This window comes from Ascaphus truei, unplaced genomic scaffold, assembly GCF_040206685.1.
Source record: "Ascaphus truei isolate aAscTru1 unplaced genomic scaffold, aAscTru1.hap1 HAP1_SCAFFOLD_1273, whole genome shotgun sequence".
In the NCBI taxonomy this organism is placed as follows: Eukaryota; Metazoa; Chordata; class Amphibia; order Anura; family Ascaphidae; genus Ascaphus; species Ascaphus truei.
Genome location: NW_027454147.1, coordinates 24,695 through 43,581, shown reverse-complemented (window position 1 = coordinate 43,581; position 18,887 = coordinate 24,695). Strand labels below are relative to the sequence as shown.

The following is an 18,887-nucleotide window of genomic DNA, read 5'->3' as shown; positions in this document are numbered from 1 at the left end:
TGACAGGGACGTGTTTAATGGGTTAAAGGGACAGTCCCACGTAGGGGCAAAGTGACCTAATGACAGGGACGTGTTTAATGGGTTAAAGGGTCAGTCCCACGTAGGGGCAAAGTGACCTAATGACAGGGACGTGTTTAATGGGTTAAAGGGTCAGTCCCACGTAGGGGCAAAGTGACCTAATGACAGGGACGTGTTTAATGGGTTAAAGGGTCAGTCCCACGTAGGGGCAAAGTGACCTAATGACAGGGACGTGGTTAATGGGTTAAAGGGACTGCCCCTACGTGGGACTAAGTGACCTAATGACAGGGACGTGTTTAATGGGTTAAAGGGTCAGTCCCACGTAGGGGCAAAGTGACCTAATGACAGGGACGTGTTTAATGGGTTAAAGGGTCAGTCCCACGTAGGGGCAAAGTGACCTAATGACAGGGACGTGTTTAATGGGTTAAAGGGTCAGTCCCACGTAGGGGCAAAGTGACCTAATGACAGGGACGTGTTTAATGGGTTAAAGGCACAGTCCCACGTAGGAGCAAAGTGACCTAATGACAGGGGCGTGTTTAATGGGTTAAAGGGTCAGTCCCACGTAGGGGCAAAGTGACCTAATGACAGGGACGTGTTTAATGGGTTAAAGGGTCAGTCCCACGTAGGGGCAAAGTGACCTAATGACAGGGACGTGTTTAATGGGATAAAGGGTCAGTCCCACGTAGGGGCAAAGTGACCTAGTGACAGGGACGTGTTTAATGGGTTATAGGGTAAGTCCCATGTAGGGGCAAAGTGACCTAATGACAGGGACGTGTTTAATGGGTTAAAGGGTCAGTCCCACGTAGGGGCAAAGTGACCTAATGACAGGGACGTGTTTAATGGGTTAAAGGGACAGTCCCACGTAGGGGCAAAGTGACCTAATGACAGGGACGTTTTTAATGGGTTAAAGGGTCAGTCCCACGTAGGGGCAAAGTGACCTAATGACAGGGACGTGTTTAATGGGTTAAAGGGACAGTCCCACGTAGGGTCAAAGTGACCTAATGACAGGGACGTGTTTAATGGGTTAAAGGGACAGTCCCACGTAGGGGCAAAGTGACCTAATGACAGGGACGTGTTTAATGGGTTAAAGGGACAGTCCCAACGTGGGACTAAGTGACCTAATGACAGGGACGTGTTTAATGGGTTAAAGGGTCAGCCCACGTAGGGGCAAAGTGACCTAATGACAGGGACGTGTTTAATGGGTTAAAGGGTCAGTTCCACGTAGGGGCAAAGTGACCTAATGACAGGGACGTGTTTAATGGGTTAAAGGGTCAGTCCCACGTAGGGGCAAAGTGACCTAATGACAGGGGCGTGTTTAATGGGTTAAAGGGTCAGTCCCACGTAGGGGCAAAGTGACCTAATGACAGGGACATGTTTAATGGGTTAAAGGGTCAGTCCCACGTAGGGGCAAAGTGACCTAATGACAGGGACGTGTTTAATGGGTTAAAGGGACAGTCCCACGTAGGGGCAAAGTGACCTAATGACAGGGACGTGTTTAATGGGTTAAAGGGACAGTCCCACGTAGGGGCAAAGTGACCTAATGACAGGGACGTGTTTAATGGGTTAAAGGGTCAGTCCCACGTAGGGGCAAAGTGACCTAATGACAGGGACGTGTTTAATGGGTTAAAGGGTCAGTCCCATGTAGGGGCAAAGTGACCTAATGACAGGGACGTGTTTAATGGGTTAAAGGGTCAGTCCCACGTAGGGGCAAAGTGACCTAATGACAGGGACGTGGTTAATGGGTTAAAGGGACTGCCCCTACGTGGGACTAAGTGACCTAATGACAGGGACGTGTTTAATGGGTTAAAGGGTCAGTCCCACGTAGGGGCAAAGTGACCTAATGACAGGGACGTGTTTAATGGGTTAAAGGGTCAGTCCCACGTAGGGGCAAAGTGACCTAATGACAGGGACGTGTTTAATGGGTTAAAGGGTCAGTCCCACGTAGGGGCAAAGTGACCTAATGACAGGGACGTGTTTAATGGGTTAAAGGCACAGTCCCACGTAGGAGCAAAGTGACCTAATGACAGGGGCGTGTTTAATGGGTTAAAGGGTCAGTCCCACGTAGGGGCAAAGTGACCTAATGACAGGGACGTGTTTAATGGGTTAAAGGGTCAGTCCCACGTAGGGGCAAAGTGACCTAATGACAGGGACGTGTTTAATGGGATAAAGGGTCAGTCCCACGTAGGGGCAAAGTGACCTAGTGACAGGGACGTGTTTAATGGGTTATAGGGTAAGTCCCATGTAGGGGCAAAGTGACCTAATGACAGGGACGTGTTTAATGGGTTAAAGGGTCAGTCCCACGTAGGGGCAAAGTGACCTAATGACAGGGACGTGTTTAATGGGTTAAAGGGACAGTCCCACGTAGGGGCAAAGTGACCTAATGACAGGGACGTTTTTAATGGGTTAAAGGGTCAGTCCCACGTAGGGGCAAAGTGACCTAATGACAGGGACGTGTTTAATGGGTTAAAGGGACAGTCCCACGTAGGGTCAAAGTGACCTAATGACAGGGACGTGTTTAATGGGTTAAAGGGACAGTCCCACGTAGGGGCAAAGTGACCTAATGACAGGGACGTGTTTAATGGGTTAAAGGGACAGTCCCACGTAGGAGCAAAGTGACCTAATGACAGGGAAGTGTTTAATGGGTTAAAGGGACAGTCCCACGTAGGGGCAAAGTGACCTAATGACAGGGACGTGTTTAATGGGTTAAAGGGTCAGTCCCACGTAGGGGCAAAGTGACCTAATGACAGGGACGTGTTTAATGGGTTAAAGGGTCAGTCCCACGTAGGGGCAAAGTTACCTAATGACAGGGACGTGTTTAATGGGTTAAAGGGTCAGTCCCATGTAGGGGCAAAGTGACCTAATGACAGGGACGTGTTTAATGGGTTAAAGGGTCAGTCCCACGTAGGGGCAAAGTGACCTAATGACAGGGACGTGTCCCTCTGCCCGTCGCCATTAACGCCCCGTGTGTTTTGTCTCCTGCAGTTTGGGCGATGACAGCGGCGCGAAGAAGAAAAAGCGCAAGCAGAAACGCAAGAAAGAGAAGAGCGACCTGCCGGAGGCTCCAGAACCGCCGGTAACGTAGCGGGGCGCATGTCGAGGCTCAAAAAATAAGAGCGCAGAAAAACGGCTCCTTATCCCAAAAACCCTCATCCCATCCTCCCCAGCCCGTGTCTCCCCACTGCTGGATGAAGCCTCCCCAGTGATCTCCCAGGTCCTGCGGTTACAGCCTCTCTTCTCCACGTCGCTCCCACACACTCCCTCATCCCATCCTCTCCAGCCCGTGTCTCCCCACTGCTGGATGAAGCCTCCCCAGTGATCTCCCAGGTCCTGCGGTTACAGCCTCTCTTCTCCACGTCACTCCCACACACTCCCTCATCCCATCCTCCCCAGCCCGTGTCTCCCCACTGCTGGATGAAGCCTCCCCAGTGATCTCCCAGGTCCTGCGGTTACAGCCTCTTCTCCACGTCGCTCCCACACATTCCCTCATCCCATCCTCCCCAGCCCGTGTCTCCCCACTGCTTGATGAAGCCTCCCCAGTGATCTCCCAGGTCCTGCGGTTACAGCCTCTCTTCTCCACGTCACTCCCACACATTCCCTCATCCCATCCTCTCCAGCCCGTGTCTCCCCACTGCTGGATGAAGCCTCCCCAGTGATCTCCCAGGTCCTGCGGTTACAGCCTCTCTTCTCCACGTCACTCCCACACATTCCCTCATCCCATCCTCTCCAGCCCGTGTCTCCCCACTGCTGGATGAAGCCTCCCCAGTGATCTCCCAGGTCCTGCGGTTACAGCCTCTCCTCTCCACGTCGCTCCCACACATTCCCTTATCCCATCCTCTCCAGCCCGTGTCTCACCACTGCTGGATGAAGCCTCCCCAGTGATCTCCCAGGTCCTGCGGTTACAGCCTCTCTTCTCCACGTCGCTCCCACACATTCCCTCATCCCATCCTCTCCAGCCCGTGTCTCCCCACTGCTGGATGAAGCCTCCCCAGTGATCTCCCAGGTCCTGCGGTTACAACCTCTCTTCTCCACGTCGCTCCCACACATTCCCTCATCCCATCCTCTCCAGCCCGTGTCTCCCCACTGCTGGATGAAGCCTCCCCAGTGATCTCCCAGGTCCTGCGGTTACAGCCTCTCTTCTCCACGTCACTCCCACACATTCCCTCATCCCATCCTCTCCAGCCCGTGTCTCCCCACTGCTGGATGAAGCCTCCCCAGTGATCTCCCAGGTCCTGCGGTTACAGCCTCTCCTCTCCACGTCGCTCCCACACATTCCCTTATCCCATCCTCTCCAGCCCGTGTCTCACCACTGCTGGATGAAGCCTCCCCAGTGATCTCCCAGGTCCTGCGGTTACAGCCTCTCTTCTCCACGTCGCTCCCACACATTCCCTCATCCCATCCTCTCCAGCCCGTGTCTCCCCACTGCTGGATGAAGCCTCCCCAGTGATCTCCCAGGTCCTGCGGTTACAGCCTCTCTTCTCCACGTCGCTCCCACACATTCTCTCATCCCATCCTCTCCAGCCCGTGTCTCCCCACTGCTGGATGAAGCCTCTCAGTGATCTCCCAGGTCCTGCGGTTACAGCCTCTCTTCTCCACGTCGCTCCCACACATTCCCTCATCCCATCCTCTCCAGCCCGTGTCTCCCCACTGCTGGATGAAGTCTCCCCAGTGATCTCCCAGGTCCTGCGGTTACAGCCTCTCTTCTCCACGTCGCTCCCACACATTCCCTCATCCCATCCTCTCCAGCCCGTCTCCCCACTGCTGGATGAAGCCTCCCCAGTGATCTCCCAGGTCCTGCGGTTACAGCCTCTCTTCTCCACGTCGCTCCCACACATTCCATCATCCTATCCTCTCCAGCCCGTGTCTCCCCACTGCTAGATGAAGTCTCCCCAGTGATCTCCCAGGTCCTGCGGTTACAGCCTCTCTTCTCCACGTCGCTCCTACACATTCCCTCATCCCGTCCTCCCCAGCCCATATCTCCCCACTGCTGGGTGAAGCCTCCCCAGTGATCTCCCAGGTCCTGCGGTTACAGCTTCTCTTCTCCACGTCGCCCCCACACATTCCCTCCTCCCATCCTCCCCAGCCCGTGTCTCCCCACTGCTGGATGAAGCCTCCCCAGTGATCCCCCAGGTCCTGCGGTTACAGCCTCTCTTCTCCAAGTCGCTCCCACACATTCCCTCATCCCATCCTCTCCAGCCCGTGTCTCCCCACTGCTGGATGAAGCCTCCCCAGTGATCTCCCAGGTCCTGCGGTTACAGCCTCTCTTCTCCACGTCACTCCCACACATTCCCTCATCCCATCCTCTCCAGCCCGTGTCTCCCCACTGCTGGATGAAGTCTCCCCAGTGATCTCCCAGGTCCAGCGGTTACAGCCTCTCTTCTCCACATCGCTCCCACACATTCCCTCATCCCATCCTCTCCAGCCCGTGTCTCCCCACTGCTGGATGAAGCCTCCCCAGTGATCTCCCAGGTCCTGCGGTTACAGCCTCTCCTCTCCACGTCGCTCCCACACATTCCCTTATCCCATCCTCTCCAGCCCGTGTCTCACCACTGCTGGATGAAGCCTCCCCAGTGATCTCCCAGGTCCTGCGGTTACAGCCTCTCTTCTCCACGTCGCTCCCACACATTCCCTCATCCCATCCTCTCCAGCCCGTGTCTCCCCACTGCTGGATGAAGCCTCCCCAGTGATCTCCCAGGTCCTGCGGTTACAGCCTCTCTTCTCCACGTCGCTCCCACACATTCTCTCATCCCATCCTCTCCAGCCCGTGTCTCCCCACTGCTGGATGAAGCCTCTCAGTGATCTCCCAGGTCCTGCGGTTACAGCCTCTCTTCTCCACGTCGCTCCCACACATTCCCTCATCCCATCCTCTCCAGCCCGTGTCTCCCCACTGCTGGATGAAGTCTCCCCAGTGATCTCCCAGGTCCTGCGGTTACAGCCTCTCTTCTCCACGTCGCTCCCACACATTCCCTCATCCCATCCTCTCCAGCCCGTCTCCCCACTGCTGGATGAAGCCTCCCCAGTGATCTCCCAGGTCCTGCGGTTACAGCCTCTCTTCTCCACGTCGCTCCCACACATTCCATCATCCTATCCTCTCCAGCCCGTGTCTCCCCACTGCTGGATGAAGCCTCCCCAGTGATCTCCCAGGTCCTGCGGTTACAGCTTCCCTTCTCCACGTCGCTCCCACACATTCCCTCATCTCATCCTCTCCAGCCCATGTCTCCCCACTGCTGGATGAAGCCTCTCAGTGATCTCCCAGGTCCTGCGGTTACAGCCTCTCTTCTCCACGTCGCTCCCACACATTTCCTCATCCCATCCTCTCCAGCCCGTGTCTCCCCACTGCTGGATGAAGCCTCCCCAGTGATCTCCCAGGTCCTGCGGTTACAGCCTCTCTTCTCCACGTCGCTCCCACACATTCCCTCATCCCATCCTCTCCAGCCCGTGTCTCCCCACTGCTGGATGAAGCCTCCCCAGTGATCTCCCAGGTCCTGCGGTTACAGCCTCTCTTCTCCACGTCGCTCCCACACATTCCCTCATCCCATCCTCTCCAGCCCGTGTCTCCCCACTGCTGGATGAAGCCTCCCCAGTGATCTCCCAGGTCCTGCGGTTACAGCCTCTCTTCTCCACGTCGCTCCCACACATTCTCTCATCCCATCCTCTCCAGCCCGTGTCTCCCCACTGCTGGATGAAGCCTCTCAGTGATCTCCCAGGTCCTGCGGTTACAGCCTCTCTTCTCCACGTCGCTCCCACACATTCCCTCATCCCATCCTCTCCAGCCCGTGTCTCCCCACTGCTGGATGAAGTCTCCCCAGTGATCTCCCAGGTCCTGCGGTTACAGCCTCTCTTCTCCACGTCGCTCCCACACATTCCCTCATCCCATCCTCTCCAGCCCGTCTCCCCACTGCTGGATGAAGCCTCCCCAGTGATCTCCCAGGTCCTGCGGTTACAGCCTCTCTTCTCCACGTCGCTCCCACACATTCCATCATCCTATCCTCTCCAGCCCGTGTCTCCCCACTGCTGGATGAAGCCTCCCCAGTGATCTCCCAGGTCCTGCGGTTACAGCTTCCCTTCTCCACGTCGCTCCCACACATTCCCTCATCTCATCCTCTCCAGCCCATGTCTCCCCACTGCTGGATGAAGCCTCTCAGTGATCTCCCAGATCCTGCGGTTACAGCCTCTCTTCTCCACGTCGCTCCCACACATTTCCTCATCCCATCCTCTCCAGCCCGTGTCTCCCCACTGCTGGATGAAGCCTCCCCAGTGATCTCCCAGGTCCTGCGGTTACAGCCTCTCTTCTCCACGTCGCTCCCACACATTCCCTCATCCCATCCTCTCCAGCCCGTGTCTCCCCACTGCTGGATGAAGCCTCCCCAGTGATCTCCCAGGTCCTGCGGTTACAGCCTCTCTTCTCCACGTCGCTCCCACACATTCCCTCATCCCATCCTCCCCAGCCCGTGTCTCCCCACTGCTGGATGAAGCCTCCCCAGTGATCTCCCAGGTCCTGCGGTTACAGCCTCTCTTCTCCACGTCGCTCCCACACATTCCCTCATCCCATCCTCCCCAGCCCGTGTCTCCCCACTGCTAGATGAAGTCTCCCCAGTGATCTCCCAGGTCCTGCGGTTACAGCCTCTCTTCTCCACGTCGCTCCTACACATTCCCTCATCCCGTCCTCCCCAGCCCATATCTCCCCACTGCTGGGTGAAGCCTCCCCAGTGATCTCCCAGGTCCTGCGGTTACAGCTTCTCTTCTCCACGTCGCCCCCACACATTCCCTCCTCCCATCCTCCCCAGCCCGTGTCTCCCCACTGCTGGATGAAGCCTCCCCAGTGATCCCCCAGGTCCTGCGGTTACAGCCTCTCTTCTCCAAGTCGCTCCCACACATTCCCTCATCCCATCCTCTCCAGCCCGTGTCTCCCCACTGCTGGATGAAGCCTCCCCAGTGATCTCCCAGGTCCTGCGGTTACAGCCTCTCTTCTCCACGTCACTCCCACACATTCCCTCATCCCATCCTCTCCAGCCCGTGTCTCCCCACTGCTGGATGAAGTCTCCCCAGTGATCTCCCAGGTCCAGCGGTTACAGCCTCTCTTCTCCACATCGCTCCCACACATTCCCTCATCCCGTCCTCCCCAGCCCATATCTCCCCACTGCTGGATGAAGCCTCCCCAGTGATCTCCCAGGTCCTGCGGTTACAGCTTCTCTTCTCCACGTCGCCCCCACACATTCCCTCCTCCCATCCTCCCCAGCCCGTGTCTCCCCACTGCTGGATGAAGCCTCCCCAGTGATCCCCCAGGTCCTGCGGTTACAGCCTCTCTTCTCCACGTCGCTCCCACACATTCCCTCATCCCATCCTGTCCAGCCCGTGTCTCCCCACTTCTGGATGAAGCCTCCCCAGTGATCTCCCAGGTCCTGCGGTTACAGCCTCTTCTCCACGTCACTCCCACACATTCCCTCATCCCATCCTCTCCAGCCCGTGTCTCCCCACTGCTGGATGAAGCCTCCCCAGTGATCTCCCAGGTCCTGCGGTTACAGCCTCTCTTCTCCACGTCGCTCCCACACATTCCCTCATCCCATCTTACTATTGGTCGTCTTGGTCTTTTCATCTCTCTTGGAATCCAGTTGAGTTCCATCTTTGTCCAACGATGGTCATTTCTTCTTGCGATATGTCCGGCCCACCGCCATTTTAATTTCTTCCCATTCGTTCTTTTCCCTGTCTCCGGGTAATACCCAGCATTCATCTCTCCATACTTCTTTGGGTAATACCCAGCATGCATCTCTCCATACTTCTTTGGTCACATCCCTACGTGAGCGCGGGCAGCATACACGGGTCACATCCATCCCGTCTTCCTTCTCCTGTTGGTTTCATTCCTACAGTCCCCCACCCATTGTTACTTGCTGGCCGAGGTAGACATGGTCTTCCACTTCAGGATTCCATTGATGGACCACTGGTATGACATTAACCCATGGCCACGCGTAGACCCTTCGCTGGCCATCTTTGGCCCACCAGCTGAAGACCCCCTTGCCCCACAGCGTTGACCTAAGTGTCTATCGTTCCCCGTGGTTAGTTTGTTGGGCCGCAGGGGAGGGGTCTGTGACTGGGTGCGAAGTTCCACGGCCAAAACCCAAGTGTAACGCTCGCCCCTCCCACTCATCAGGTGAACGCGTTGCCGGTCGAACGGATCCAGGAAATCCAGAAAGCCATCGAGCTGTTCTCCGTGGGGCAGGGGCCGGCGAAAACCATGGAAGAGGCGAGCAAGAGGAGCTACCAATTCTGGGACACGCAACCCGTTCCCAAACTGGGTAACGGCCATTTTCTTGTGTCCCACCCCCTCTGCTGAACAGGGTTAAAGGTGCAGCCCCCCAGCAAATCAAATGTTGTCGTCCAAAATCTAACTGGCTTCCTTAAACTAATCTGAAGGGCTTTTCTTTCCCCTTATCCTAGGAGGGACTGACCCCTTAACCATGTCACTGCCATTAGTACACTTTGCCCCTAGGAGGGACTGACCCCTTAACCATGTCACTGCCATTAGTACACAGTGCCCTAGGAGGGACTGACCCCTTAACCATGTCACTGCCATTAGTACACTTTGCCCCTAGGAGGGACTGACCCCTTAACCATGTCACTGCCATTAGTACACTTTGCTCCTAGGAGGGACTGACCCCTTAACCATGTCACTGCCATTAGTACACTTTGCCCCTAGGAGGGACTGACCCCTTAAACATGTCACTGCCATTAGTACACTTTGCCCCTAGGAGGGACTGACCCCTTAACCATGTCACTGCCATTAGTACACTTTGTCCCTAGGAGGGGCTGACCCATTAATCCTGTCACTGCCATTAGTACACTTTGCCCCCAGGAGGGACTGACCCCTTAACCATGTCACTGCCATTAGTACACTTTGCCCCTAGGAGGGACTGACCCCTTAACCCTGTCACTGCCATTAGTACACTTTGTCCCTAGGAGAGACTGACCCCTTAACCATGTCACTGCCGTTAGTACACTTTGCCCCTAGGAGGGACTGACCCCTTAACCATGTCACTGCCGTTAGTACACTTTGCCCCTAGGAGGGACTGACCCCTTAACCATGTCACTGCCGTTAGTACACTTTGCCCCTAGGAGAGACTGACCCCTTAACCATGTCACTGCCATTAGTACACTTTGCCCCTAGGAGGGACTGACCCCTTAACCATGTCACTGCCATTAGTACACTTTGCCCCTAGGAGGGACTGATCCCTTAACCATGTCACTGCCATTAGTACACTTTGCCCCTAGGAGGGACTGACCCCTTAACCATGTCACTGCCATTATTACACTTTGCCCCTAGGAGGGACTGACCCCTTAACCCTGTCACTGCCATTAGTACACTTTGCCCCTAGGAGATACTGATCCCTTAACCCTGTCACTGCCATTAGTACACTTTGCCCCTAGGAGATACTGATCCCTTAACCCTGTCACTGCCATTATTACACTTTGCCCCTAGGAGAGACTGACCCCTTAACCATGTCACTGCCATTAGTACACTTTGCCCCTAGGAGAGACTGACCCCTTAACCATGTAATTGCCATTAGTACACTTTGCCCCTAGGAGGGACTGACCCCTTAACCATGTCACTGCCATTAGTACACGTTGCCCCTAGGAGAGACTGACCCCTTAACCATGTCACTGCCGTTAGTACACTTTGCCCCTAGGAGAGACTGACCCCTTAACCATGTCACTGCCGTTAGTACACTTTGCCCCTAGGAGAGACTGACCCCTTAACCATGTCACTGCCATTAGTACACTTTGCCCCTAGGAGGGACTGACCCCTTAACCCTGTCACTGCCATTAGTACACTTTGCCCCTAGGGGGGACTGACCCCTTAACCATGTCACTGCCATTAGTACACTTTGCCCCTAGGAGAGACTGACCCCTTAACCATGTCACTGCCGTTAGTACACTTTGCCCCTAGGAGGGACTGACCCCTTAACCATGTCACTGCCATTAGTACACTTTGCCCCTAGGAGGGACTGACCCCTTAACCATGTCACTGCCATTAGTACATTTTGCCCCTAGGAGAGACTGACCCCTTAACCATGTCACTGCCATTAGTACACTTTGCCCCTAGGAGGGACTGACCCCTTAACCATGTCACTGCCATTAGTACACTTTGCCCCTAGGAGGGACTGACCCCTTAACCCTGTCACTGCCATTAGTACACTTTGCCCCTAGGAGGGACTGACCCCTTAACCATGTCACTGCCATTAGTACACTTTGCCCCTAGGAGGGACTGACCCCTTAACCATGTCACTGCCATTAGTACACTTTGCCCCTAGGAGGGACTGACCCCTTAACCATGTCACTGCCATTAGTACACTTTGCCCCTAGGAGGGACTGACCCCTTAACCCTGTCACTGCCATTAGTACACTTTGCCCCTAGGAGGGACTGACCCCTTAACCATGTCACTGCCATTAGTACACTTTGCCCCTAGGAGGGACTGACCCCTTAACCATGTCACTGCCATTAGTACACTTTGTCCCTAGGAGAGACTGACCCCTTAACCCTGTCACTGCCATTAGTACACTTTGCCCCTAGGAGAGACTGACCCCTTAACCATGTCACTGCCATTAGTACACTTTGCCCCTAGGAGAGACTGACCCCTTAACCATGTCACTGCCGTTAGTACACTTTGCCCCTAGGAGGGACTGACCCCTTAACCATGTCACTGCCATTAGTACACTTTGCCCCTAGGAGGGACTGACCCCTTAACCCTGTCACTGCCATTAGTACACTTTGCCCCTAGGAGGGACTGACCCCTTAACCATGTCACTGCCATTAGTACACTTTGCCCCGAGGAGAGACTGACCCCTTAACCATGTCACTGCCATTAGTACACTTTGCCCCTAGGAGAGACTGACCCCTTAACCATGTCACTGCCATTCGTGCACTTTGCCCCTAGGAGGGACTGACCCCTTAACCCTGTCACTGCCATTAGTACACTTTGCCCCTAGGAGGGACTGACCCCTTAACCATGTCACTGCCATTAGTACACTTTGCCCCTAGGAGGGACTGACCCCTTAACCATGTCACTGCCATTAGTACACTTTGCCCCTAGGAGGGACTGACCCCTTAACCATGTCACTGCCATTAGTACACTTTGCCCCTAGGAGGGACTGACCCCTTAACCATGTCACTGCCATTAGTTCACTTTGCCCCTAGGAGGGACTGACCCCTTAACCATGTCACTGCCATTAGTACACTTTGCCCCTAGGAGAGACTGACCCCTTAACCATGTCACTGCCATTAGTACACTTTGCCCCTAGGAGAGACTGACCCCTTAACCATGTCACTGCCATTAGTACACTTTGCCCCTAGGAGGGACTGACCCCTTAACCATGTCACTGCCATTAGTACACTTTGCCCCTAGGAGAGACTGACCCCTTAACCATGTCACTGCCATTAGTACACTTTGTCCCTAGGAGAGACTGACCCCTTATCCATGTCACTGCCATTAGTACACTTTGCCCCTAGGAGGGACTGACCCCTTAACCATGTCACTGCCATTAGTACACTTTGCCCCTAGGAGGGACTGACCCCTTAACCATGTCACTGCCATTAGTACACTTTGCCCCTAGGAGGGACTGACCCCTTAACCATGTCACTGCCATTAGTACACTTTGCCCCTAGGAGAGACTGACCCCTTAACCATGTCACTGCCATTAGTACACTTTGCCCCTAGGAGAGACTGACCCCTTATCCATGTCACTGCCATTAGTACACTTTGTCCCTAGGAGAGACTGACCCCTTATCCATGTCACTGCCATTAGTACACTTTGCCCCTAGGAGGGACTGACCCCTTAACCATGTCACTGCCATTAGTACACTTTGCCCCTAGGAGGGACTGACCCCTTAACCATGTCACTGCCATTAGTACACTTTGCCCCTAGGAGAGACTGACCCCTTAACCATGTCACTGCCATTAGTACACTTTGCCCCTAGGAGGGACTGACCCCTTAACCATGTCACTGCCATTAGTACACTTTGCCCCTAGGAGGGACTGACCCCTTAACCATGTCACTGCCATTAGTACACTTTGCCCCTAGGAGATTCTGACCCCTTAACCATGTCACTGCCATTAGTACACTTTGCCCCTAGGTGACACTGACCCCTTAACCCTGTCACTGCCATTAGTACACTTTGCCCCTAGGAGGGACTGACCCCTTAACCATGTCACTGCCATTAGTACACTTTGCCCCTAGGAGGGACTGACCCCTTAACCGTGTCACTGCCATTAGTACACTTTGCCCCTAGGAGGGACTGACCCCTTAACCATGTCACTGCCATTAGTACACTTTGCCCCTAGGAGGGACTGACCCCTTAACCATGTCACTGCCATTAGTACACTTTGCCCCTAGGATACACTGACCCCTTAACCATGTCACTGCCATTAGTACACTTTGCCCCTAGGAGAGACTGACCCCTTAACCCTGTCACTGCCATTAGTACACTTTGCCCCTAGGAGGGACTGACCCCTTAACCATGTCACTGCCATTAGTACACTTTGTCCCTAGGAGACACTGACCCCTTAACCATGTCACTGCCATTAGTACACTTTGTCCCTAGGAGACACTGACCCCTTAACCATGTCACTGCCATTAGTACACTTTGCCCCTAGGAGGGACTGACCCCTTAACCATGTCACTGCCATTAGTACACTTTGCCCCTAGGAGAGACTGACCCCTTAACCCTGTCACTGCCATTAGTACACTTTGCGCTTAGGAGAGACTGACCCCTTAACCATGTCACTGCCATTAGTACACTTTGCCCCTAGGAGACACTGACCCCTTAACCCTGTCACTGCCATTAGTACACTTTGCCCCTAGGAGGGACTGACCCCTTAACCATGTCACTGCCATTAGTACACTTTGCCCCTAGGAGGGACTGACCCTTTAACCATGTCACTGCCATTAGTACACTTTGCCCCTAGGAGACACTGACCCCTTAACCATGTCACTGCCATTAGTACACTTTGCCCCTAGGAGGGACTGACCCCTTAACCATGTCACTGCCATTAGTACAATTTGCCCCTAGGAGGGACTGACCCCTTAACCCTGTCACTGCCATTAGTACACTTTGCCCCTAGGAGACACTGACCCATTAACCATGTCACTGCCATTAGTACACTGTGCCCCTAGGAGAGACTGACCCCTTAACCATGTCACTGCCATTAGTACACTTTGCCCCTAGGAGGGACTGACCCCTTAACCAGGTCACTGCCATTAGTACACTTTGCCCCTAGGAGACACTGACCCCATAACCATGTCACTGCCATTAGTACACTTTGCCCCTAGGAGGGACTGATCCCTTAACCCTGTCACTGCCATTAGTACACTTTGCCCCTAGGAGGGACTGACCCCTTAACCATGTCACTGCCATTAGTACACTTTGCCCCTAGGAGACACTGACCCCTTAACCATGTCACTGCCATTAGTACACTTTGCCCCTAGGAGGGACTGTCCCCTTAACCATGTCACTGCCATTAGTACACTTTGCCCCTAGGAGAGACTGACCCCTTAACCATGTCACTGCCATTAGTACACTTTGCCCCAGGAGGGGCTGACCCCTTAACCATGTCACTGCCATTAGTACACTTTGCCCCTAGGAGGGACTGACCCCTTAACCATGTCACTGCCATTAGTACACTTTGCCCCTAGGAGGGGCTGACCCCTTATCCATGTCACTGCCATTAGTACACTTTGCCCCTATGAGGGACTGACCCCTTAACCATGTCACTGCCATTAGTACACTTTGCCCCTAGGAGAGACTGACCCCTTAACCATGTCACTGCCATTAGTACACTTTGCCCCTAGGAGGGACTGACCCCTTAACCCTGTCACTGCCATTAGTACACTTTGCCCCTAGGAGGGACTGACCTCTTAACCCTGTCACTGCCATTAGTACACTTTGCCCCTAGGAGAGACTGACCCCTTAACCCTGTCACTGCCATTAGTACACTTTGCCCCTAGGAGGGACTGACCCCTTAACCCTGTCACTGCCATTAGTACACTTTGCCCCTCGGAGGGACTGACCCCTTAACCCTGTCACTGCCATTAGTACACTTTGCCCCTCGGAGGGACGGACCCCTTATCCATGTCACTTGCAAGAGAGATCAACCACGCGTGGTCTCCAGCAAAAGGAGTTGGTGGTCAGGTGGCGGTGTCCTCTTGGCGCGTTGCACATACATTGTTGCTGCTTGCCCGCAGAGCTGACGCTCGGTAGTGACGCCCCCGCTTCTCCCCGGTAGGAGAGGTTGTGAGCTCGCACGGCCCCATCGAACCAGACAAGGATCACATCCGCCTGGAGCCGTACACCCTGCCGCCCGGCTTCTCCTGGGACGCGCTGGACCTGGGGGACAGGGGCGTGGTAAGCGTGGCAAGCGTGGCGCGCGCTCCCCCATAATAACAGCGTGTTCTTGTATAGCGCTGCTAGTTCTACGGAGCACTTTACAGGGACATTTTTGCTCTTCTCCTCTCTTCTCCCCCGCCTCTCCTCCTCTCTTCTCCTCTCTTCTCCCCCGCCTCTCCTCCTCTCTTCTCCTCTCTTCTCCCCCGCCTCTCCTCCTCTCTTCTTTTCTCTTCTCCCCCGCCTCTCCTCCTCTCTTCTTTTCTCTTCTCCCCCGCCTCTCCTCCTCTCTTCTTTTCTCTTCTCCCCCGCCTCTCCTCCTCTCCTCTCTTCTTCCCCGCCTCTCCTCCTCTCTTCTTTTCTCTTCTCCCCCGCCTCTCCTCCTCTCCTCTCTTCTCCCCCGCCTCTCCTCCTCTCCTCTCTTCTCCCCCTCCTCTCTTCTTTTCTCTTCTCCCCCGCCTCTCCTCCTGTCTTCTTTTCTCTTCTCCCCCGCCTCTCCTCCTGTCTTCTTTTCTCTACTCCCCCGCCTCTCCTCCTCTCCTCTCTTCTCCCCCTCCTCTCCTCCTCTCCTCTCTTCTCCCCCGCCTCTCCTCCTCTCCTCTCTTCTCCCCCGCCTCTCCTCCTCTCTTCTTTTCTCTTCTCCCCCGCCTCTCCTCCTCTCTTCTTTTCTCTTCTCCCCCGCCTCTCCTCCTCTCCTCTCTTCTCCCCCGCCTCTCCTCCTCTCCTCTCTTCTCCCCCGCCTCTCCTCCTCTCTTCTTTTCTCTTCTCCCCGCCTCTCCTCCTCTCTTCTTTTCTCTTCTCCCCCGCCTCTCCTCCTCTCCTCTCTTCTCCCCCGCCTCTCCTCCTCTCCTCCTCTCTTCTTTTCTCTTCTCCTCCGCCTCTCCTCCTCTCTTCTTTTCTCTTCTCCCCCGCCTCACCTCCTCTCCTCTCTTCTCCCCCGCCTCTCCTCCTCTCCTCTCTTCTCCCCGCCTCTCCTCCTCTCTTCTTTTCTCTTCTCCCCCGCCTCTCCTCCTCTCTTCTTTTCTCTTCTCCCCCGCCTCTCCTCCTCTCCTCTCTACTCCCCCGCCTCTCCTCCTCTCCTCTTTTCTCTACTCCCCCGCCTCTCCTCCTCTCTTCTCCCCCGCCTCTCCTCCTCTCTTCTTTTCTCTTCTCCCCCGCCTCTTCTCTCTTCTTTTTTCTTCTCCCCCGCCTCTCCTCTCTCCTTTTCTCTTCTCCCCCGCCTCTCCTCCTCTCCTCTCTTTTCTTCTCTTCTCCCCCGCCGCTCCTCCTCTCTTTTCTTCTCTTCTCCCTCTCTTTCCCCCCCTCTTCTCTTCTCCTCCTTCTTCTCCTCCTCTCTTCTCTTCTCCCCCGCCTCTCCTCTCTTCTCTTCTCCCCCCGCCTCTCCCTGCTCTCCTCTCACCTCTCCCCTTCTCCCCCCCAGCTGAAGGAGCTGTACACTTTGCTGAATGAGAACTACGTAGAAGACGATGACAATATGTTCCGCTTCGACTACTCCCCCGAGTTCCTGCTCTGGTGAGTGTGAGAGTGTGTCCCCCCTCCCCGGTCCCCCGAGTTTCTGCTTTGGTGAGTGTGTGTCCCCCCCCCCCTCCCCGGTCCCCTGATTTCTTGCTCTGGTGTGTGTGTGTTGTTTTCGCCCCTGAGTTCCTGCTGTGGTGAGTGTCCGCTCACATTTTCTTACCCTTCCCCCCCCCGTGTTACTGTCCCACAGGCTGGGGGGGGGAGGGGGGAGTGTTTCTGGTTGAAATGATACTCTGTATTCTCTACTCTTGCGTCTTCCCTCTCTCCTCTGCATAATAACCTGCGTCTCCCCCTCTCCTCTGCATAATAACCTGCGTCTTCCCCCTCTCCTCTGCATAATAACCTGCGTCACCCCCTCTCCTCTGCATAATAACCTGCGTCTCCCCCTCTCCTCTGCATAATAACCTGCGTCTTCCCCCTCTCCTCTGCATAATAACCTGCGTCTTCCCCCTCTCCTCTGCATAATAACCTGCGTCTTCCCCCTCTCCTCTGCATAATAACCTGCGTCTTCCCCCTCTCCTCTGCATAATAACCTGCGTCTTCCCCCTCTCCTCTGCATAATAACCTGCGTCTTCCCCCTCTCCTCTGCATAATAACCTGCGTCTTCCCCCCTCTCCTCTGCATAATAACCTGCGTCTTCCCCCTCTCCTCTGCATAATAACCTGCGTCTCCCCCCTCTCCTCTGCATAATAACCTGCGTCTCCCCCCCCTCTCCTCTGCATAATAACCTGCGTCTTCCCCCTCTCCTCTGCATAATAACCTGCGTCTTCCCCCTCTCCTCTGCATAATAACCTGCGTCTCCCCCCTCTCCTCTGCATGATAACCTGCGTCTTCCCCCTCTCCTCTGCATAATAACCTGCGTCTTCCCCCTCTCCTCTGCATAATAACCTGCGTCTCCCCCCTCTCCTCTGCATAATAACCTGCGTCTTCCCCCTCTCCTCTGCATAATAACCTGCGTCTTCCCCCTCTCCTCTGCATAATAACCTGCGTCTTCCCCCTCTCCTCTGCATAATAACCTGCGTCTTCCCCCTCTCCTCTGCATAATAACCTGCGTCTTCCCCCTCTCCTCTGCATAATAACCTGCGTCTTCCCCCTCTCCTCTGCATAATAACCTGCGTCTTCCCCCTCTCCTCTGCATAATAACCTGCGTCTTCCCCCTCTCCTCTGCATAATAACCTGCGTCTTCCCCCTCTCCTCTGCATAATAACCTGCGTCTTCCCCCTCTCCTCTGCATAATAACCCGCGTCTTCCCCCTCTCCTCTGCATAATAACCTGCGTCTTTCCCCTCTCCTCTGCATAATAACCTGCGTCTTCCCCCTCTCCTCTGCATAATAACCTGCGTCATCCCCCTCTCCTCTGCATAATAACCTGCGTCTTCCCCCTCTCCTCTGCATAATAACCTGAGTCTTCCCTCTCTCCTCTGCATAATAACCTGCGTCTCCCCCTCTCCTCTGCATAATAACCTGCGTCTCCCCCTCTCCTCTGCATAATAACCTGCGTCTCCCCCTCTCCTCTGCATAATAACCTGCGTCTTCCCCCTCTCCTCTGCATAATAACCTGCGTCTTTCCCCTCTCCTCTGCATAATAACCTGCGTCTTCCCCCTCTCCTCTGCATAATAACCTGCGTCATCCCCCTCTCCTCTGCATAATAACCTGCGTCTTCCCCCTCTCCTCTGCATAATAACCTGAGTCTTCCCCCTCTCCTCTGCATAATAACCTGCGTCTCCCCCTCTCCTCTGCATAATAACCTGCGTCTCCCCCTCTCCTCTGCATAATAACCTGCGTCTTCCCCCTCTCCTCTGCATAATAACCTGCGTCTCCCCCTCTCCTCTGCATAATAACCTGCGTCTCCCCCTCTCCTCTGCATAATAACCTGCGTCTTCCCCTCTCCTCTCTGCATGATAACCTGCGTCTTCCCCCTCTCCTCTGCATGATAACCTGCGTCTTCCCCTCTCCTCTGCATAATAACCTGCGTCTCCCC

At 54.9% G+C, this 18,887-nt stretch overlaps 1 protein-coding gene across 4 annotated transcripts in view; it reads left to right on the top strand.

The window, feature by feature from the left end:
- Positions 1 to 18,887, top strand: part of NMT1 (N-myristoyltransferase 1) — a 45,961-nt gene that overhangs the window by 6,175 nt on the left and 20,899 nt on the right. For 2 of the 4 annotated variants that reach the window (XM_075581367.1, XM_075581369.1), the window contains exons 2-5: positions 3,001 to 3,091; positions 9,164 to 9,308; positions 15,291 to 15,409; positions 16,809 to 16,900. In XM_075581367.1, coding sequence (XP_075437482.1) covers positions 3,001 to 3,091; positions 9,164 to 9,308; positions 15,291 to 15,409; positions 16,809 to 16,900 — 447 coding nt within the window. Of the gene's footprint in view, positions 1 to 3,000; positions 3,092 to 9,160; positions 9,309 to 15,290; positions 15,410 to 16,808; positions 16,901 to 18,887 lie in introns of all 4 variants that reach the window. The other 2 variants (XM_075581366.1, XM_075581368.1) reach the window with 1 other exon arrangement.